Source organism: Oncorhynchus masou, chromosome 6 (assembly GCF_036934945.1).
Source record: "Oncorhynchus masou masou isolate Uvic2021 chromosome 6, UVic_Omas_1.1, whole genome shotgun sequence".
Classification (NCBI taxonomy): domain Eukaryota; kingdom Metazoa; phylum Chordata; class Actinopteri; order Salmoniformes; family Salmonidae; genus Oncorhynchus; species Oncorhynchus masou.
In genome coordinates, this window is record NC_088217.1 from 31,261,670 (window position 1) to 31,284,814 (window position 23,145).

Consider the following 23,145-nt stretch of genomic DNA (forward strand, 5'->3'; position numbering starts at 1 on the left):
TGGAGAGAGAGAGACTGGGATTGGGGAGAGATAGAGACTGGGAGTGGGGAGTGAGAGAGACTGGGAGTGGGGAGAGAGAGAGACTGGGAGTGTGGAGAGAAAGAGACTGGGAGTGGGGAGAGAAAGAGACTGGGAGTGGGGAGAGAGAGAGAGACTGGGAGTGGGGAGAGAGAGAGAGACTGGGAGTGGGGAGAGAGAGAGAGACTGGGAGTGGGAGTGGGGAGAGAGAGAGACTGGGAGTGGGGAGAGAGAGAGACTGGAAGTGGGGAGAGAGAGAGACTGGGAGTGGGAGAGGGAGAGAGACTGGGAGTGGGGAGAGAGAGAGACTGGGAGTGGGGAGAGAGAGAGACTGGGAGTGGGGAGAGAGAGAGACTGGGAGTGGGGAGAGAGAGAGACTGGGAGTGGGGAGAGAGAGAGTGTGTGTTTGTAAGCCTGGTTGTGATTAAGCATCTCAGGCCTCATCCACAAACACCAATTATACAAACACCAACCAGAACTGGTTGAGAATAAGGTGACAACATAATAAGGTGCTGAGACAGGAAATAGGCCATCCCAGAAGACAAGGAGAACATGTTTCACCCCATTGAGTTTGTATTGTGGTCAAAGTCACCTACAGGCCTAATGTTTCCTGTCTATCTGAGACTGTTAATCCCTTTGCCATAGCAACGCAAAGTTCAATTTAATCGTCCCATTATTACTAGTGAACTCGTGATTATTGGACTGGCCCATATTGTAATTTGGGTTTATTGGACTATTACTTCTCTGATTCCTCTCGATTCCAAATCAACGTGTTTGACTTGCTTCCCTGACAAAGTCCCCCTGTAAAAGTCCTTTTTAAACTGTGATCCGTTGGACAATGCTCAATCAGACCTTTTCAAATGCAGAAGTCTGAATTCTTGCTTTCAAAGTATAATGTGATTCTCTGCCCAACTTCTTCTTCACAGCAAGCATCCTTCTTCCTCTTCCTCAAATGGTGAGATTCATCTTGGCTCACCTGAGTTGACCTGCATTAGCATCTCATCAGAACCATATGACTGTATAGCATGTCAACTGTGTACATTGTGGTGTCTTGCTGTGGGGGTAAGTGGGAGAATAATGGTAGCAGCACTCTGGAACAGACAGATATCAGCTTCATTAGAAGTGATTAACACTGCGGAAGCTCTCTGTAGAGGGGAGCCTTTGATGTTAGCGCTCATCCCTTTTCTTTGCAGTAATTACATGTGCAGTTTTCACCCCGGCTCAGTGAAACCCTATCCTGCTATCTCTCTCACTCTGCCTCAGACCCCTCTCTCCTCTTTGTCCTTTTCCCCAGAGTTTGTTGATTGATTAATGTTGAGATAGGGTTTAGACGGAGCGACAGGGGTGTGTTTGTGTGTGTGTGTGTGAGAGAGAGAGAGAGTTAACCTACACTGGAGGGGGATGCAGTGAAAGTGGATTAGGCTTCAGTCAGAGCCCATGCCTCTCAGGGTCATTATGGTTACCAGCGTTAAGGAATTAAACAATCGATGCCTTGTCAGACTGGAGCGCTGCAAGAGAAACTAATGGCGTCTGTTCTGGCCTAGTGCCATCACTGTAGAGGGATCGAGATAGAGGCGGGGAGTGAGGGAGGGAAGGATGGAGAGAGGAAGAGAGATAGGGTTGGTGGGAGAGAGGTAGAGAGAGATGGAGAGAAAGTCGGGAGAGACAGGCAGAGAGAGAGTGCTGTGATATCTAATGTCACTGTGGTTGTCTCTGCAGTCAGCCAACAATGGGATCACGCAGCAGCTCTATTGTTTCGTGTGAACAGCAATCATCCTTAGTAGCCCTCATTTAGTAGCCCTCATTTAGTAGCCCTCATTTAGTAGCCCTCATTTAGTTGCCCTCAGCTTTTCCAACAAAAGCTGTCAAAGAGAAAAACACAATGCACGTGTGGGTGTTGTCAACCCAGAGCAACCGTGGGCAACGTACTCACTCACATTTACTGGGGATGGGCTATGCTTAACTTAATGGCAAGTCATCAACCTTCTGCGGGAGTTCAGATATTTGCTCTGACCATCCCTTTTGGTCTGTTGTCTGTTGAATAGACACCCTAATCAGATAGTAGGCCTTATACATATTGAAATGATAAAAACAGATACAAATGGCAGGTATGTCCTGTATGTTACAGTAACACTTGCATTACTAATCCCTCTAACGTCACCTCCTCTCTGTGTTGTGTTCAGGAAGGACCAGCACCTGCTGTCCAGTGTGAACTGCTGGTACCTGGTACTGAACCAGACCAGGAGAGAGAGCAGGGACCACGCCACCCTCAATGACATCTATACCAACAACGTTATCGTCCGCCTCGCCCAGATCAGCGAGGACGTAATCCGCCTCTTCAAGAAGGTCAGTTAATACGTCAGTCATCCCTCTGTCCGTCCGTCTGTCTGTCCCTCTGTTTACACCTTTCCTTATCACCAGTGCCAATGTGGTCAGAGGCAAAGATACAAAAGAGCTCTGGCTTTTTGTGGGAGTTTGCTGAGCAGTAATGGGCAGCATGTGGATTGATGTTTCTCTAAGATCGTGATCATACACAATTAATACCAGGCCTTATTGGTTTCTTTTGGTAAGAACCGCATTCAAACCAGCTTTCAAACCAGGGCTTTTGAAATGAGTCTGAAAGAAAGCAATTTGCCTTCATCCTTTCCGTACTCCAACTTCGGTGTACAGATTGATGGTAGGTTACCGTGAGACTGTGAGCAGTGCTGTTTTTTGAGCAGCTACATTACCAGCTAACATGTGTGTCAGCACATTGTATACCTCCGTCGGTTCCATGTGACCTGTGTGTCAGCACATTGTATACCTCCGTCGGTTCCATGTGACCTGTGTGTCAGCACATTGTATACCTCCGTCGGTTCCATGTGGCCTGTGTGTCAGCACATTGTATACCTCCGTCGGTTCCATGTGACCTGTGTGTCAGCACATTGTATACCTCCGTCGGTTCCATGTGGCCTGTGTGTCAGCACATTGTATACCTCCGTCGGTTCCATGTGGCCTGTGTGTCAGCACATTGTATACCTCCGTCGGTTCCATGTGGCCTGTGTGTCAGCACATTGTATACCTCCATCGGTTCCATGTGACCTGTGTGTCAGCACATTGTATACCTCCGTCGGTTCCATGTGGCCTGTGTGTCAGCACATTGTATACCTCCGTCGGTTCCATGTGGCCTGTGTGTCAGCACATTGTATACCTCCGTCGGTTCCATGTGGCCTGTGTGTCAGCACATTGTATACCTCCGTCGGTTCCATGTGGCCTGTGTGTCAGCACATTGTATACCTCCGTCGGTTCCATGTGACCTGTGTGTCAGCACATTGTATACCTCCGTCGGTTCCATGTGACCTGTGTGTCAGCACATTGTATACCTCCCATGTCGGTTCCATGTGACCTGTGTGTCAGCACATTGTATACCTCCGTCGGTTCCATGTGACCTGTGTGTCAGCACATTGTATACCTCCGTCGGTTCCATGTGACCTGTGTGTCAGCACATTGTATACCTCCGTCGGTTCCATGTGGCCTGTGTGTCAGCACATTGTATACCTCCGTCGGTTCCATGTGACCTGTGTGTCAGCACATTGTATACCTCCGTCGGTTCCATGTGACCTGTGTGTCAGCACATTGTATACCTCCGTCGGTTCCATGTGGCCTGTGTGTCAGCACATTGTATACCTCTGTCGGTTCCATGTGACCTGTGTGTCAGCACATTGTATACCTCTGTCGGTTCCATGTGACCCGTGGAGTAGTAGTAGAGTAGCAGGGTCGAGGTAGAGCAGGCTAGGGTACCCTCCTGACCCCCTAACCTCCATGGTCCCCTAATCCCCCTGGGCCTCTACCTCTGTTGTGAGCAGCGTCTTGCCCTGTGTCAGCAGAGATGACTGAGGTCTAACCCACACACCAGACCCATGTTTACACCTGGCAGGACTTCCTGGAGGTGAGACCCAGCCCGCACTGCCATCCTCCATTCACACACTACTGTGCATGTGTGTGTGTGTGTGTGTGTTTGTGTGTGTGTGTCGGCAGGAATGTGAATGGGGGGAAAAGCAACACTGTAGAGAGCACCTGCCAGGGCTGAAAACAGAACAACACCTGCCAGGGCTGAAAACAGAACAACACCTGCCAGGGCTGAAAACAGAACAACACCTGCCAGGGCTGAAAACAGAACAACACCTGCCAGGGCTGAAAACAGAACAACACCTACCAGGGCTGAAAACAGAACAACACCTGCCAGGGCTGAAAACAGAACAACACCTGCCAGGGCTGAAAACAGAACAACACCTGCCAGGGCTGAAAACAGAATAACACCTGCCAGGGCTGAAAACAGAATAACACCTGACAGGGCTGAAAACAGAACAACACCTGCCAGGGCTGAAAACAGAACAACACCTGCCAGGGCTGAAAACAGAACAACACCTGCCAGGGCTGAAAACAGAACAACACCTGACAGGGCTGAAAACAGAACAACACCTGACAGGGCTGAAAACAGAACAACACCTGACAGGGCTGAAAACAGAATAACACCTGCCAGGGCTGAAAACAGAACAACACCTGACAGGGCTGAAAACAGAACAACACCTGACAGGGCTGAAAACAGAACAACACCTGCCAGGGCTGAAAACAGAACAACACCTGACAGGGCTGAAAACAGAATAACACCTGCCAGGGCTGAAAACAGAACAACACCTGCCAGGGCTGAAAACAGAATAACACCTGCCAGGGCTGAAAACAGAACAACACCTGCCAGGGCTGAAAACAGAATAACACCTGCCAGGGCTGAAAACAGAATAACACCTGCCAGGGCTGAAAACAGAACAACACCTGCCAGGGCTGAAAACAGAACAACACCTGCCAGGGCTGAAAACAGAACAACACCTGCCAGGGCTGAAAACAGAATAACACCTGACAGGGCTGAAAACAGAACAACACCTGCCAGGGCTGAAAACAGAATAACACCTGCCAGGGCTGAAAACAGAACAACACCTGACAGGGCTGAAAACAGAACAACACCTGACAGGGCTGAAAACAGAACAACACCTGCCAGGGCTGAAAACAGAACAACACCTGCCAGGGCTGAAAACAGAATAACACCTGCCAGGGCTGAAAACAGAACAACACCTGCCAGGGCAGAAAACAGAATAACACCTGCCAGGGCTGAAAACAGAATAACACCTGACAGGGCTGAAAACAGAACAACACCTGCCAGGGCTGAAAACAGAGCAACACCTGACAGGGCTGAAAACAGAACAACACCTGACAGGGCTGAAAACAGAACAACACCTGCCAGGGCTGAAAACAGAACAACACCTGCCAGGGCTGAAAACAGAATAACACCTGCCAGGGCTGAAAACAGAACAACACCTGCCAGGGCAGAAAACAGAATAACACCTGCCAGGGCTGAAAACAGAATAACACCTGCCAGGGCTGAAAACAGAACAACACCTGACAGGGCTGAAAACAGAACAACACCTGCCAGGGCAGAAAACAGAATAACACCTGCCAGAGCTGAAAACAGAATAACACCTGCCAGGGCTGAAAACAGAACAACACCTGCCAGGGCTGAAAACAGAACAACACCTGCCAGTCAGTGAAGTGTCCTCAAGTAGCTTTTCCTCTGGCTGGTAATATGAATGGAGCTTTGTGCGCTCGCTGGCAGGCCTAGAGGTGACAATGAATAACATGTTAAAGAAATATGCTGCGTAGTTTTGTAGCTGTCAAGCAAATGAATGGAGGAGAGAGCTGAGTAGGCTACAAGGGAATCAAGCAGCCCATGAAAGAAAGACCCAGGGATGCCCAAGATTTCTCATATCCAGACAGTCATAAATCAATATTCCATAGATAGTGCCATTTTCATGCGATCTGACCTTTGACTTGACCAGGCCTTTTCTAGACCTGATCTGTCCAGGGAAAAAGACACAGGTCTTTGTTGTAGTATCTCTCCTCAGTGAGGTGTTCTCTGTTGGAGGTTTAGTAGCCTCTGAGTCTGTGGAAGGTCAATTGAATTCCTCTTGCGTGTCGTAGCACACACCTTCTTTGCCATTCATTATTTTCCATAGAACACAGCCTCTCATTGATTATCCCTTACGTATATCACCGGTATGACAAAAAAATAAATATGTTCACCTAGTCGGCTCAGAGATACAAACCAGCAACCTTTTGGTTACTGGTCCATCATTGTTAACCGCTAGGCTACCCGGGTGTGGTATAGGCTACGGTATAGGCTGCTATACGACACCCCCTTGTGCATTATTGCTTAATTAAAGTACCATGTCGAGCTATGGCTCAGTCGAGAACTGCAAAGTCTCAGTGGGTTGCAGAGTTCAGAATCCGGTCAAGACAAATGGAACAAACAATAGAATCAGGCTACACTGTGTTTTTCCTCCTTTTTTTTAGAGAGAAGAGAGTATTTCATGAATGTATTATTTGTAGCTCAGCACAATCTGACTTGTCACATCTATATTCTTACTGTGTGTTGCATCAGGATTGTCCACTCCCTGCTCTGCTCCACATTGTCTCCCTCTACAGTGTCTGACATCAGAGCCACCATGCATACAAATGCCATTCAACTGCTGCCAGGAGGCTTTCACATATTTCTCATTAAAAGAGATTATCACTTATCACGTTCAAGCCAAGGCTCTTTCATATCTGATTAACAGGGTATGTTCCCTATACAGTCGTGGCCAAAAGTTTTGAGAATGACACAAATATTAATTTTCACAAAGTCTGCTGCCTCAGTTTGTACGATGGCAATTTGCATATACTCCAGAATGTTATGAAGAGTGATCAGATGAATTGCAATTAATTGCAAAGTCCCTTTTTGCCATGCAAATGAACTGAATCCCCAAAAAACATTTCCACTGCATTTCACCCTGCCACAAAAGGACCCGATGACATCATGTCATTGATTCTCTCATTAATACAGGTGTGAGTGTTGACGAGGACAAGGCTGGAGATCACTCTGTCATGCTGATTGAGTTTGAATAACAGACTGGTAGCTTCAAAATGAGGGTGGTGCTTGGAATCATTGTTCTTCCTCTGTCAAACATGATTACCTGCAAGGAAACACGTGCCGTCATCATTGCTTTGCACAAAAAGGGCTTCACAGGCAAGGATATTGCTGCCAGTAAGATTGCACCTAAATCAACCATTTATCGGATCATCAAGAACTTCAAGGAGACGGCCCAAGATAGTCCAGCAAGTGCCAGGACCATCTCCTAAAGTTGATTCAGCTGCGGGATCTGGGCACCACCAGTACATAGCTTGCTCAGGAATGGCAGCAGGCAGGTGTGAGTGTATCTGCACGCACAGTGAGGCAAAGACTTTTGGAGGATGGCCTGGTGTCAAGAAGGGCCACAAAGAAGCCACTTCTCTCCAGGAAAAACATCAGGGACAGACTGATATTCTGCAAAAGGTACAGGGATTGGACTGCTGAGGACTGGGGTAAAGTCATTTTCTCTGATGAATCCCCTTTCAAATTGTTTGGGGCATCCGGAAAAAAGCTTGTCTGGAGAAGACAAGGTGAGCTCTACCATCAGTCCTGTCATGCCAACAGTAAAGCATCCTGAGACCATTCATGTGTGGGGTTGCTTCTCAGCCAAGGGAGTGGGCTCACTCACAATTTTGCCTAAGAACACAGCCATGAATAAAGAATGGTACCAACACATCCTCCGAGAGCAACTTCACCCAAACATCCAGGAACAGTTTGGTGATGAACAATGCCTTTTCCAGCATGATGGAGCACCTTGCCATATGGCAAAAGTGATAACTAAGTGGCTCGGGGAACAAAACAGATATTTTGGGTCACATGGCCAGGAAACTCCCCAGACCTTAATCCCATTGAGAACTTGAGGTCAATCCTCAAGAAGCGGGTGAACAAACAAAAACCCACATATTCTGACAAACTCCAAGCATTGATTATGCAAGAATGGGCTGCCATCAGTCAGGATGTGGCCCAGAAGTTAATTGACAGCATGCCAGGGTGGATTGCAGAGGTCTTGAAAAAGAAGGGTCAACACTGCAAATATTGACTCTTTGCATCAACTTCATGTAATTGTCAATATAAGCCTTTGATACATATGAAATGCTTGTAATTATACTTCAATATTCCGTAGTAACACCTGACAAAATATCTAAAGACACTGAGGCAGCAAACTTTGTGGAAATTCATATTTGTGTCATTCTCAAAACTTTTGGCCATGACTGTCCTCCCTGGGAGGTCAGGTGGTGAAGGTAAAATAGCAATTTGGCAACTTCTTTCTCTCTCTCTTTCTCCTCATCTTTTCTCAGTATATTTTAAAGGGTGGAGAGAGACACCAGTATTCGCCAAAGCTCAGAAAATTCCATCTCGGCTGGCCCCTCCTCCTGTTGCTATGAGCCCCTCCCTCCGTGATTGATTTCACCTTCCAATTTTTACTCGTCATCAGCCTGCGTATGTTAGTGCTTGGTTGTTATGGTTAAACCTGTTTGGCGAATTCCATACAAAAATAGATGATGTGCGTTCAAGTATGAAAAGGGTGTGTGCCTGCGTGCAAGCTTACGTGCTTGTGTGTGTGTGTGTGTGTGTGCCTGCGTGCAAGTGCTGTGCGTGTGTGTGTGTGTGTGTGTGTGTGTGTGTGTGTGTGTGTGTGTGTGTGTGTGTGTGTGTGTGTGTGTGTGTGTGTGTGTGTGCGTGTGTGAGGCCTGTGTGTGTTTAGAGATTAGTCCTGGTGCTTGGCTCTTTGCTATAGAGTCAGAGAGTAGCAGCGCTGCTGACTATCGATCCCACAGTATTACCCTCCACTATGATTTATGTCCACAGAGGGCCACCTTAGCAGGCAGAACCATAAATCCTAGCAGACATGGACGTATAGGGACCATATATCAGTTTCAATATACACAAAGCTAGGGTCTGGAACAGTAGGGACTCTTAGACAGTGGAGGCTTTGGGGACAATATGGGAATGTGAAACGTCCTATATGTGTGTGAGGGTAGTAATGAAAGATACTGTTAGCCATGAGATAGAGTTTTAGAGAGTAATTACTCATGGTCTCTGCTCTAGAAAAACTTCTCTGAGAAAAGGTTAGTCAGTCATACTTTGTGAAGTTAGTAAAGGTGTTATTTCCTTTGTGTGCCTTCTTCGTCTTCTGTGAATACAGTGATGTGTGGTGTGGGTGGATTTACACACCCCTGGAGTCTCAATCTAGGAACAGATTGCTTTCTGTCGCACGTACAGCCATACTAGCAATGACTTTCTCTCACTGAGCTCCCACAATACCAGGTGTGTTCCCACTCTCATCATCACTAGCTAGGTTGTGTGGGATGGCTGTAAATGCTGCAGTGTGCCATGAAAACATTCCCCACACCGTTACACCACCAACCTGACTCCAGACAGGATGGCATCATGGACTCATGCTGCTTACACCAAATCCTGACTCTGCCATCAGCATGACGCAACAGGAACCAGATTTGTCGGACCAGGCAATGTTTTTCCACTCCTTAATTGTCCAATGTTGGTGACCGTGTGTCCACTGGAGGTGCTTCTTCTTGTTTTTAGCTGATAGGAGGGGAACCCTGTGTGGGCGTCTGTGGCAGTAGCCCGTCCAGGACAAGGACCGACCAGTTGGAGTTCTGAGATGCCATTCTGCACACCACTGTTGTACTGCTTCGTTATTTGTCTGTTTGTGGCTCGTCTGTCAGCTTGTATGATTCTTGCCATTCTCCTTCGACCTCTCACCAACAAGCTGTTTTCACCCCCAGGACTGCCACTGACTGGATGTTTTTGTTAGTCGCACCATTCTCTGTAAACCCTAGACACTGTCGTACGTGAAAAGGAAGCAGGCCGTTTCTGAGATACTGGAACAGTATCTGGCACCGACGATCAAGTCGCTGAGGTCACTCGTTTTGCCCATTCTAACGTTCAATCCAACAGTAACTGGATGCTTCGGTGCCAGTCTGCCGTGGCCACGTCACTCACTGTCTGTAGGAGCTAACCAACGGGGTGGTGTACCTAATAAACTGGCCACTAAGTGTTTGTCCTTTGTAAAAACACATGACTCAGAGTCCTGGTCCATCTTGAAAGCTGTTAGAAGAACTCAATGTCATTGACACGTCAAGTTTCCATCAGTTACAGCATATTTCTCAAGGCTCCTTTTGAAAAACAACACTGTTCATGACATGACAGAATGGCAGTCTGGACATTGGTTGACACCAGGGAAAGATGAAACAGCTGATTGTGCTTTTTCTCAGCTCGAGTCATTACTTATGTCATCTACTTGCATGAGAAATGGAAAGACCTCAATGAACTGCATGATTGTGTGTGACCACATCATATAGGCAAGTAATTGGTAACACTATAACTGCTGATAGGGGTGTTTCCCCATCCACTCAGTACAGACCAGAAGTGGCCGTTTATGAGGTGAGGGATGGGACATTTACTCATCAAGCACCACAACTAAACAGCAGCTTTAACAATCAGCACATAAACATCAGTAGCTAAACATAGCCAACGGAGAGGGGAGGAACTCCAGCACAGACAGAGAGAGCGAGGCCAGAGGGGAAGTAGTTAATTCACTACTAGTGGTTGATTGTGTTCCACTGGCTGGTCTGGCTGGAAGTCTCTCTTTTGGAATGATGTATGTTTCTGTCCATCCATCACATCTTTATACTCTATGCTCATTCTCAGGGTGTCTCTCTCTGTACTGTACACCTTCTTAATGTGCTGTCAAGATTCAAATCGGTCCAGGCAGTGTCTCATCACCACCCACACACTGAAAAACTTTGCCTATCAGTTTGTTGGTACAGGATATTCATCGCAATTTTAGCTATTTGTTAATATATGACAGTACATTGATTGATGTGCATTTGCCCTAACTGTTTTCCAACCCCTTGTTTTTCAGAGTAAGGACATTGGGATTCAGATGCACGAGGAGCTGGTGAAAGTGACAAACGAACTCTACACTGTGAGTACAACAAAACCAATCTCCTCCCCCCGTCAGAATCAAACTAACTCTACACTGTGAGTACAACAAAACCAATCTTCTCCCCCCTGTCAGAATCCATCCCTCTCGATGCATCCCTTCATCCAGACACAGACAGTATCACAGACAGCTGTCTCTGTCTCTGTCTTTCTCTCTCTCTTTCTCTCTCTCTCTCTCTGTCTCTCTTTCTGTCTCTCTCTGTCTCTCTCTCTTTCTCTCTCTCTCTCTCTCTCTCTCTCTCTCTCTCTCTCTGTCTCTCAATTCAATTCAATATCAAGGCCTCTACAGAGAGCAATGTGATGAGGCTAGTGCTCCTAGCTGTCTCTGTCTCTGTCTTTTTCACTCAAAATTGGATTTGTTTTCGAATTCTTTCTCTCTCTCTGGTCATACATCTTAGTGCTCTCATTTTGTGGGCTGTCTCTCTCTGTCTCTGCTCTCTTTCTCAATCTCTCTCTGTACATAGTCAAAGCTCTTAATTTTGGGTCAGTCTCTCTCTCTCTCTCTCTCTCTCTCTCTCTCTCTCTCTCTCTCTGTCTCTCTCTGTCTCTCTCTCTGTCTCTCTCTCTGTCTCTCTCTCTCTCTCTGTCTCTCTCTCTCTTTCTCTCTGTCTCGCACTCTTTCTCTCTCTCTCTCTCTCTCTCTCTCTCTCTCTCTCTGTCTCTCTCTCTCTCAAACTGCAGTGTTTAGCTCAGATGGAGGGGATGATAAGGAGGAGGAGGAGGAGGGTGATTGTTATGATGATGGAATGGAACATTGCATTTCTCTCCAAGTCGGCCAGCTGCAGGCTGCAGCTCAAATCACATCCACATTGCAGGCTGTTCTGATGCCAGTGGCTGGGCCCACAGTAACAACAATGTAAACTCTTTAACCACCATTTGCTCTACCATCTACTGCATCTTTGTGTCCATCAGGGCTTCTCTCTGTGCTTTTTTAACTCTTCTATAAACGTTCCATTGTTTCCAGGGAGAAATGAAGGGCTGTGTGACACTGTGCTTGTGCCCGTCTATAGCTCTCCCATGTCTGGAGAGGCTCCAGGCAACTTCAGCAGTCCTCTAGCTACCCCCTAAGTACAGCAGACTGGATGAGTTATTCCTCTGATGTCATGAGTGACAGCCTATCAAAGGACATGTCCTCCACAACACCGTGAAAAGAAAGGGGGTTATAGTGAGCTACAAATAGGTGACTATTTTTAACGCGAAACAGAAACATCATCAACCAAGATCAATGCCAAAGGACCAAAGACACACTTTCACCTGTAATGCACTATAGCCCTTACCCAGTTAAGTAAAATATACACTGAGTGGACAAAATATTAAGAACACCTTCCTAATATTGAGTTGCACCCCTTGCCTTTTGCCCTCAGAACAGCCTCAATTCGTCCGGGCATGAAATCTACAAGGTGTCGAAAGCGTTCCACAGGGATGCTGGCCCATGTTGACTCCAATGCTTCCCACAGTTGTCAAGTTGGCTGGATGTTCATTGGGTGGTGGACCATTCTTGATGCACACGGGGAAACTGTTGAGACAAACCGGTGTGACTGGAACCTACTGTACTACCATACCCCGTTCAAAGACACTTAAATAGTTTGTCTTGCCCATTCACCCTCTGAATAGCACACATACACAATTCATCTCTCAATTGTCTCAAGGCTTAAAGATCTACACCGATTGAAGTAGTTTTATGACATCAATCATACATTTCATCTGGATTCATCTGGTCAGTTTATGTCATGGGAAGAGCAGGTGTATATATCCTCGTTATTGTTATTTTGTGTTTCTTTTTATAATGTTTTACTTTACTTGGTAAATATTTGTAAGTAAAGCATTTCGCGGTAAGGTCTACACTTTTATGTGACAAATAAAGTTTGATTTGATCCTTAATGTTTTGTAGACTCAGTGTATGACTGCATAATAATGACATTGGTCTTTTTTATACCAAACCAATTAGTATCTGTCTAAATGTGGTATACGTTTCAGTAAATCAACTCATGCATTCTCCCCACTGCAGACTATATTTTATTGACTGATCATTTCTAAAGCTCCATGTCCAATCACACTCTCTAGTCTACACTAACGTATCCACTCTCACCCTGCACATGTACTCAGCACCCCCTGCATACTAAAGGAAAGAATATGAGAGCTCACAGCTCCATCAGCAGCACCTCTGTCTGCCCTTGAGTCTGCCAGGCTTTCCCCACGAGCACAGAGAGATGATATGTTTATGAATGAGACAAGATTGTTTTTCCTCTTAAGCGGCTGGTGTCCAAGCCACTACCCTGTGTGGGGTAAGGCTCAGGGGGGTCACTCCAGCAGTGGTGTGCTTTTCAAGGTCACAGCCAGAAGAGTCCAAATGCATCAGGGAGCAGACAGTTGAATAGATCATTATTATCCTGCTCCCCCTGCTCTTCAACAGCTAGGCCCAGCCCAGCCATGGCTTGGCTAAATATGTCGGTAGCCATGATAATGTTTTATGATAACGGGGAGAGGCTCTCAAATGATCCCTCTCGTCTTCAAGCCCCATCTGCATCATGTGGTGGCCAATCAAAAATCAAACTAATCAAAAACCTACAGCAGTGACTTTTTCCTGAAAGACTCTGATGGCGATGATAATGATGATTATGGTTTCCACTATTGTTATGGCTTTTCTCTGTATAAAATTGCAGTTGAAAAACATCGGGCGGCAAAAAACAAATGGAGCAATTTAGCTCCTAGAACAATTGACGCTATTGGCTAATTGGTAATCAGATGACAGATCTTATGGACTGCGAACAACAATGTATTTAGTCAGAAGTAGAATTGCAGAAATCCCGTGTGAATGCCTTTGACATGCACTAACACAGAGGGGAGTGATTTAATAGTGTTGGGCTTCAGCTATTGTTCAAACATTGTTAAAAGTATCTGCTGCTGCTGAGACAGATATTGATTTGAGGGCGCGAGGCTTGATGCCCGTGGCTTGAATTATATCTAGTGAATCTGAAATGAGAAATGAGAGCAAAGACCTGCAATCTCTTTAGTGGATCTCAGAGTCAATTACTCACCTGGCTGTGCTGATCCAGACAGCACAGGAACAAAAAGTCATGCTGCAGTTCACTTGGTTCATTTGTTATTTAACTCTGTCCCACTAGAGGCTGTTTGTCTAATGAATGCAGCAGCACAACACCCTGGTAGTAAGTTTGTTTAAACAAATGTTGGAAATGATGGAGATGATATGCTCTCTCAGTCTCCAACCTGGGTCTGAGATGAGCAGAACAGTCTGATACAGACCGTGTCAGTGTTGCAACAGGCCCAGTTTCTCCATCTCTCTCCCGTTTCATTCCGGGTGCACCTGTAACTGGTAATTGTTATCCATAATGGACATGTTTATTGTGACAGGTCTCCTCACACAACCCATTCAATATTTTCCAGTTGACAAACTACAGGAAAACAATTTGGCTTTAATTCACAGGCTCATAGAACACAGAATAAAATAGTGGCACATTTGTGGCAACATGTTAGGTTGAGTGAGGTCTCTTTAATGCTGCAGCCACAGTTTACTTTCAGTAGAAATTGCAATTCTACGCAATTCAGAAAGTAAACAAAATTCAAATTCTAAAAGTTAGACCCACTGTTCTGTGTTGTCGGTCTGTCTCTCTGTGTCTGAGGGTTAGACCCACTGTTCTGTGTTGTCGGTCTGTCTCTGTCTGTCTGAGGGTTAGACCCACTGTTCTGTGCTGTGCTATCTGTCTGTCTGAGGGTTAGACCCACTGTTCTGTGCTGTATGTGCTGTGCTATCTGTCTGTCTGAGGGTCAGACCCACTGTTCTGTACTGTCTGTGCTGTGCTATCTGTCTGTCTGAGGGTTAGACCCACTGTTCTGTGCTGTCTGTGCTGTGCTATCTGTCTGTCTGAGGGTTAGACCCACTGTCCAATGCTGTCTGTGCTGTGCTATCTGTCTGTCTGAGGGTTAGACCCACTGTTCTGTGCTGTGCTATCTGTCTGTCTGCCACTGTTCTGTGCTGTGCTATCTGTCTGTCTGAGGGTTAGAACCACTGTTCTGTGCTGTGCTATCTGTCTGTCTGAAGGTTAGACCCACTGTTCTGTGCTGTGCTATCTGTCTGTCTGAGGGTTAGACCCACTGTCCAATGCTGTCTGTGCTGTGCTATCTGTCTGTCTGAGGGTTAGACCCACTGTTCTGTGCTGTGCTATCTGTCTGTCTGAGGGTTAGAACCACTGTTCTGTGCTGTGCTATCTGTCTGTCTGAGGGTTAGACCCACTGTTCTGTGCTGTGCTATCTGTCAGTCTGAGGGTTAGACCCACTGTTCTGTGCTGTGCTATCTGTCTGTCTGAGGGTTAGACCCACTGTTCTGTGCTGTGCTATCTGTCTGTCTGAGGGTTAGACTCACTGTTCTGTGCTGTGCTATCTGTCTGTCTGAGGGTTAGACCCACTGTTCTGTGCTGTGCTGTGCTATCTTTCTGTCTGAGGGTTAGACCCACTGTTCTGTGCTGTCTGTGCTGTCTGTCTGTCTGAGGGTTAGACCCACTGTTCTGTGTCTGTGCTGTGCTATCTGTCTGTCTGAGTCTGTGCTGTGCTATCTGTTGTCTGAGGGTTAGAACCACTGTTCTGTGCTGTGCTATCTGTCTGTCTGAGGGTTAGACCCACTGTTCTGTGCTGTCTGTGCTGTGCTATCTGTCTGTCTGAGGGTTAGACCCACTGTTCTGTCTGTGCTGTGCTATCTGTCTGTCTGAGGGTTAGACCCACTGTTCTGTGCTGTGCTATCTGTCTGTCTGAGGGTTAGAACCACTGTTCTGTGCTGTGCTATCTGTCAGTCTGAGGGTTAGACCCACTGTTCTGTGCTGTGCTATCTGTCTGTCTGAAGGTTAGACCCACTGTTCTGTGCTGTGCTATCTGTCTGTCTGAGGGTTAGACTCACTGTTCTGTGCTGTGCTATCTGTCTGTCTGAGGGTTAGACCCACTGTTCTGTGCTGTATGTGCTGTGCTATCTTTCTGTCTGAGGGTTAGACCCACTGTTCTGTGCTGTCTGTGCTGTGCTAGCTGTCTGTCATGCTAGGTTGGGTGAGGTCTCTGCATTAACATGTCAGTGCTGCAGCCACGGTTCACTTTAAGTGGAAATCACGTATGTCTGTATTTCCACAATGGAATATGTTCCTGGTAGCTTTCATCAGTGCAAAAACAGAGAGCGTGTTCCTAAGTCAAATAGCCTCAGGGTATTGTCTGAGTGGAGACTCACCGTAACCACACACACCTCCTGGAAGGGAGACCCTGCCTCACCTCAATGTTCCTGCAAATGTCTTTGTCTTTAGCTGCAGGTCTTTTAGTTGTGCTGCTCAAAGTTGACTGGAAACTGGGTTGCCAACTTAGGGAGATGCACACTGCTGACCTAGTTTCTCGAAACACTGGAGTGACTTCTTTCTACTGTGAGCGCTGTCATATACCAGAGTAGATCATAGTTTTTATTTTCTTTGACGTGTTTGCCTTTCAAATCTTTGTCTTTTTTTTCTTCTCCTAAGACTTGTAGCACCTTGTGCAGTGGAGCTCTGTTGATGGAAGCATAGACTAGATGACGGATATATGCTGTTCTTCTGACTAAGAAACCTTACTATCATACAGTAGCAGTCAGCTGGAAATAGTAGAGATTATGTCTGTGTGTTTGAGTTGACATAACACGAACTAACCCATTAACCCTGTGGTGGTCACATAAGGGTCTAGTACTCTTTCCAGATGAAAGGCAGCCACACCATGCAGTCACAGGATGCTACACAAAGTGAGCATTAACTACTGGAAGAGAACAAACTAGCGTTAATGTCAGGCTCTCAGTCAGTCTAACATCCTGGGGTGTATCTAGTTATAGTACTGGGTCTCACTCACTGTCAAGTAAAACGCAGAGGAGGTGTTTTAAGATGCTGCACACATCAGGGCTCTACTTTACAAGGGTGCCTGTCTGCCTGTCTGTCTGAGAGTTAGACCCACTGCGATGTGCTGTGCTGTGCTGTCTGCCTGCCTGCCTGCCTGCCTGCCTGTCTGTCTGTCTGTCTGTCTGTCTGTCTGTCTGTCTGTCTGTCTGTCTGTCTGCCTGTCTGCCTGTCTGTCTGAGAGTTAGACCCACTGCGATATGCTGTGCTGTGCTGTCTGCCTGCCTGCCTGCCTGCCTGCCTGCCTGCCTGCCTGCCTGCCTGCCTGCCTGTCTGCCTGCCTGCCTGTCTGTCTGTCTGTCTGTCTGTCTGTCTGCCTGTCTGCCTGTCTGAGAGTTAGACCCACTGCGATATGCTGTGCTGTGCTGTCTGTCTGTCTGAGGGTTAGACCCACTGCAATATGCTTTTCTGTCTGTCTGTCTGCCAGTCATGCTCCATTGAAAACATTATCTGACTGGCATCTGCTGGCTAAATGGGGGACACGAGCACTGAAGTAGAAACACACACCCTACAGTGTGTGTGTGTGCATGTGTGTCTGTCTGTGTGTGCACACGCACGTCTTCTTGCTTGTGTGTACACTCACTGAGCTTAGGCCAACAAAGGGGCAAATAACAGCTTCCACATGCCAACGTTGAAGGGAATATATCATGCAGCTTGATGTTAGTATAGCAGAGATTCAAACTATGTGTCACCTCAGGTCACCCATTTGTTCGCTCTACTTCCAGTTTTTGTTCCACCCTCCTCATCCTGTCCTGCTCCTCCAGGTGATGAAGACCTACCACATGTACCACACAGAGAGCATCAGCGCTGAGAGCAAGCTGAAGGAGGCTGAGAAGCAGGAGGAGAAGCAGTTCAGTAAGTCTGCTGACCTCAACGTCCACCTGCTGCGCCACGAGGACCGGCCCCAGAGACGCAGCTCCGTCAGGAAGATCGAGAAGATGAAAGAGAAGGTGAGGCTGACACCAAGGCTTGATGACCGTAATAATATCTATAACAGCTGTTGGCTGGGACTGCTGCTGGTCCTGTACGTTTTCAGCCTCGTCACTTCCATAAGTGGTATTTTGTGCGCCCATTTTGGGCCAGAGGGATCCTCTCAGTAGTATGTGAATGAAAAGATAGTAAGGCTTTGTGAGAGTGGGTGCAGGTCCATTGTTTAAGCTCACCGCTCTGAGAGAGAGAGCCGACCGCCCGGAGCATGGGTCCACAGCTAGACACACATGCACTTTGAAAGCTGTGTTTTTGGCAAGGGCATGTCATGGTAAAACCTGTTGTATTCGGCGCATGTGACAAATACAATTTGATTTGATTTTCAGGGGGAATTTCTGCAATGCATCTCCATTACCAGTGCAGCTCAGGGAATCAAAAGGCTGTCAGGCCAACAGCTTTCCTCCCTCCTCAGGCTGCCATCTCTACAGAGATGCTGCCAGGAGAACCATATCAACCCCACTCACTATTTATAACTTGCTGTAGCTATGAACGTTATTTCTCTCCGCGCTGCCTAGTGACTTCATTTTGCAGGCTACAGTGGCAGTCTCATTCAGAATCCTTCTCGCTACCTCCGAACAAAGAAGGAGAGGAGACAAGAAGGAGAGGAGACAAGGATATGAGACAATCAAGCCATAATCTCCTTTTCTCCAATGTACTGTCTTCATTTGCATGATAATGGACATGTGCAATTTGAGTTAGTGAATCATGTATATTTGAAGTACATGTGAATGTATTTGAAGTACATGTTATCCAGTATTATCCATCTGGAAGAGGATAATGAGTGGTTTCAAACACACTCACACTCACACACAGACACAAGTCAAGGTTTGGCTGTTAAATTGTCTCTCTCTTTAGTCCTGCTTGTGAGCCAAGTCTCAATGATTCTGTGCCGCTGCTTTCCATTTAAGTCAATTGTTTTAGTCAATACCATGATGTATTGGTCTACTAGCATCCATTAATGATGCTATGTGAACAGCAGACGACTACTTCTTCTGTTTTATGAATCATGTAATATTTCCCAGCTGGACGCGTTAAGCAGATGCAGCATGTCCAGTTACCCATAGCAACAAAGCCGGTGCACCATCTAGAGCTATGTGTTATTTCTGCAATGAGAAATCTAAACTGTTTAAATACAGCATATTTCTATAGATTTCATTCTCGTAGATGACCTGTCATTGACACATTGTAAACATGACTTGTTTTATGTGTGGGCACAATTGGAGAACACTCGTGTGACTGTTTGTGTTAGTCTGTTTTTGTTTGCAAGCACACTGGACCGAAACAATATTTTATGGCTATTTCATTGTTCACATCTGGGCTGTACAGATTGTTGTGCCAAGTGTTAGCAGACAGACAGAATGGCTGTGAGGGAGTGACTGAAGGACCAGCCTGGGTAGACCACTTATGATATTGTCGACATGGGGCTTCTTAAAAAACATCTCTTACAGTGGACCCCTCTAACCTCTTTCCTTACAACACTAAGCCAGGCCATCAGGCTGCACAGCAATCCTCCTATATTATTGTGCAAATACCATTTAGCCCACTCAACGTTGCTTCATTTCATGGACTGTTTTCCCCCTCTTTGTCTGCTCTCCATTTCTCTCTCTCGTTCTCCCCCCTCCTTCCCCCAGAGGCAAGCCAAGTACTCCGAAAACAAGCTGAAGTGCACTAAAGCCCGCAACGACTATTTGTTGAACCTGGCAGCAACGAATGCCGTTGTGGCGAAATACTACATCCACGATGTCTCTGATATGATTGATGTAAGTATGCGATAGACACACAGGCTGGTTTGTGTCTCACAGCTGGGATCGTCTAATGCTGGTCTAACGTTGGTCTAATGTTGGTCTAACGTTGGTCTAACGTTGGTCTAACATTGGTCTAAGTTTGTTGTAATGTTGGTCTAACATTGGTGTAACGTTGGTCTAATGTTGGTCTAACGTTGGTCTAACATTGGTCTAAGGTTGGTGTAATGTTGGTCTAACATTGGTCTAACGTTGCTCCACTATATATTCTCACCATCTGTTTCACGGTTCTTAGCCCATTTGCTGTATTGCTTCAAGCTGCTCTGTTGGTTTGAAACACTGAAAGTGTTTACCTCCATTTTGTGTCTCTTTATCTCAAACACAATAGTTTGTTCTAAGCCCTCCAGTAGTACTGTTGTATGTCTAACTGAATGGCTGAAAGACTATATCTAACTGATATATGTTACCACCCAAAAGGCATTGTTATGATTCTTCTGGAATATGAATGATGACTTCCTGTCAAGGGAATGGTTCAGTGTTGACAGTCAGAATACCTTCCTCCTGGTCTTCTCTTCCCTCTCTTACCCCTGTTCTCCTTTCCTCCCTCTGTCATGCCCTCATATATCTGGGAGGGCTTGGAGTGCTGTCAGGGCTAAGGCCCCTTTGGAAGCTGTGCTGAGAGACTTGGAGCAGAGCGTGGCCCTGTTACTGTCACACACCACACTCTCCCATGGAGCCAACCAAAACACACTGATGGTGAAACATGACCCTGGGTGACACAGACACATATACACACACACACATATACACACACACATATACACACACACATATACACACACACACACACACACACACACACACACACACACACACACACACACACACACACACACACACACACACACACACACACACACACACACACACACACACACACACACACACACACACACACACACACACAGAGAGAGAAGCGAATCTGGTCCTATGTGCTTCCTACTTCAAAACAAAACACTTCCCTTTTATTTTACTTCATTCCTCAAATCTACAGTACAGCCAGGGTTTTCACCCTCTTCTTTTGGTCCACTTCTAATAAATAATGTGTTACGTTGAACTGTATGCAACTTCCCCTCCAGAGTATCCATTGGATTATAGAAATAGAGAGTAATACATAGTTACATGACAGAAAAGACCATACCTAGGTGAACCACCATCATAATTCAAAATGCAAAGCCAATGCAGCCCAGCAGCAAGTCTGCCTGAGAAGTCTGTGATTACGGTTGGTGAACAGGGTGAGTTTGCTTTGTGGACCACTAATGGCTGGAGGAATGAAACCCTAGCCAGGGTCTGGGTGCATGCTCTGTGTATACAGGCAGCTATGTGGCCAGTATGGTTGGCAGGTTTCATTCAGCCCCGGGTTACCTGGTAGTTGTGGCAGGGATCATTCAGCCCCGGGTTACCTGGTGGTTTGTTTCAGGGATCATTCAGCCCCGGGTTACCTGGTAGTTGTGGCAGGGATCATTCAGCCCCGGGTTACCTGGTAGTTGTGGCAGGGATCATTCAGCCCCGGGTTACCTGGTGGTTGTGGCAGGGATCATTCAGCCCCGGGTTACCTGGTGGTTGTGGCAGGGATCATTCAGCCCCGGGTTACCTGGTAGTTGTGGCAGGGATCATTCAGCCCCGGTGTGAAGGAGCTAGCCAGGAGCTGTAGGCTACACAGGGGTCTGCCAGATGGAGACCTCTGATTGATGGCTGTGTCTCTGTGCTGGGTCACTTTGTTGAGGCTGCTTCTTGTGTCTGGCAAGCAAAAGGGGCCATGTCATCCCAAATCCGGCCACACTGCAGGGAAAGGGATTGTGAGCATGACTCGCTGTGCTTTGCCGCCACAAGCTTTGCAGAGGATAAGGGCCTGTTTGACATGCCACACAGAAACAGTCACTAGCAGCCAGACATCAAAACAGACATCCACACTGCAAGTCAGCTCTGTCCACCCGAATCAATGGAAATAAAGTACAGACGTCTTTTGCATGCAAATGAACAATGTCATCAGTTCTGCAGTACCAGTATTCTGCCTGTCAGCACTCCTGCTACAGTCTACTCACGATAGGACCATGATTCAATCAAAGCATGGAACTCATTAGAGCTAGGCAGTGTGTTTCTTATGGGATGTGGCTGTTGAAATACAACTCTGTACCATAAAGAGCTCTGTGCTCCCATATCCTTACTCATTGTACACCAACCCGGTCATAAAACAACCGCAGATATGGGGGCTTATCATTGGAGTCGAGCGCAACTTCCTGTGTGTTAATGAAAGAGCGTTTAGTGAATCACTAAGCAGTCAGACTCAGGCCCCTGGAAGCCTCTTAGAAACCCACTTGGCTATAGTAATGAGGTTAGTTTATGCAGCTCCATGGTTGAGCTAATTATCTTTGGTGTCCTACTGTACTTGCTTCTTTAATTTGGTGTATTCTATTATTCTATTTCTGCCCGTTAACCCCAAACAGTGTTTAATTTGGAATTTAGTTCATGTTGGAGGTCAGGTTAGTAACATGCTCGTAGGAAATGATCGGAATTGTGTAACTAAGTGTGCATGCTAAAGCCTGAGTTCATCACATTGCCTTGTGTATAATGAGGGCATAGATTCAGACTGGCTTGTCAGGTTGTTCATAATTAGGGCCAGTATGTTCTTAGACACATGACCTGTGCTGGAAAACTCTGGACCCTAGGCGTATGCTTCCAGTCAGGTCATGATCAACTCCTTTATTATATTCTACTCTTATGTTAGTTATTGTATTATACTATACTATAATGACTGTATCTATAGTGCTGCGACCTGGGCTACCATGCCAGCCTGGCACGTACCTTCAGGACCTACCTGTCAGCTGAGTACAACCTGGAGACTAGTCGCCACGAGGGCCTGGACATCATGGAGAACGCCGTGGACAACCTGGACTCCCGCAGCGACAAGCACAAGATCATGGACATGCACAACCAGGTGTTCTGCCCTCCCATGCGCTTCGAGTACCTGCCCCACATGGGGGACGAGGTGAGAGGTGTTAAATGACTGATACAATTGGTACATTTATAGATTCATACTATATCTTTATCAAAATGTATCCAAGTTACAAGTACAACCAATACATGTTTAAACCATGGAAACCACATTCATGCCAGCAGCAAGCATGTTTTTTTCCAATCCTGTGAGACAGTTTGCCCAGCCCGTACCTCTCTGTCTATGTGTCCTCTCAGGTGTGTCAGGTGAGTGCCCAGCAGCCTGTGCAGACTGAGCTTCTGATGCGCTACCACCAGCTGCAGTCCCGCCTGGCCACGCTCAAGATCGAGAACGAGGAGGTGAAGGCTTTTTTAAATGTACCTTTATTTAACTAGGCAAATCAGTTAAGAACAAATTCTTATTTACAATGACTGCCTACCCCGGCCAAACCCTAACCCGGACGACATTGGGCGAATTGTGCAGCACCCTACAGGACTCCCAATCACAGCTGGTTGTGATACAGCCCGGAATCAAACCAGGGTCTGCAAG

General features: G+C 46.6%; 1 protein-coding gene across 2 annotated transcripts in view; it reads left to right on the forward strand.

Annotated features, from left to right (window-relative positions):
- Window positions 1–23,145, forward strand: part of LOC135541892 (SLIT-ROBO Rho GTPase-activating protein 3-like) — a 116,318-nt gene that overhangs the window by 56,405 nt on the left and 36,768 nt on the right. For both annotated transcript variants that reach the window (XM_064968375.1, XM_064968376.1), the window contains exons 3-8: window positions 2,202–2,364; window positions 10,884–10,946; window positions 17,637–17,822; window positions 19,491–19,619; window positions 22,429–22,650; window positions 22,854–22,955. In XM_064968375.1, the coding sequence (XP_064824447.1) occupies window positions 2,202–2,364; window positions 10,884–10,946; window positions 17,637–17,822; window positions 19,491–19,619; window positions 22,429–22,650; window positions 22,854–22,955 (865 nt within the window). The remainder of the gene's footprint in view (window positions 1–2,201; window positions 2,365–10,883; window positions 10,947–17,636; window positions 17,823–19,490; window positions 19,620–22,428; window positions 22,651–22,853; window positions 22,956–23,145) is intronic.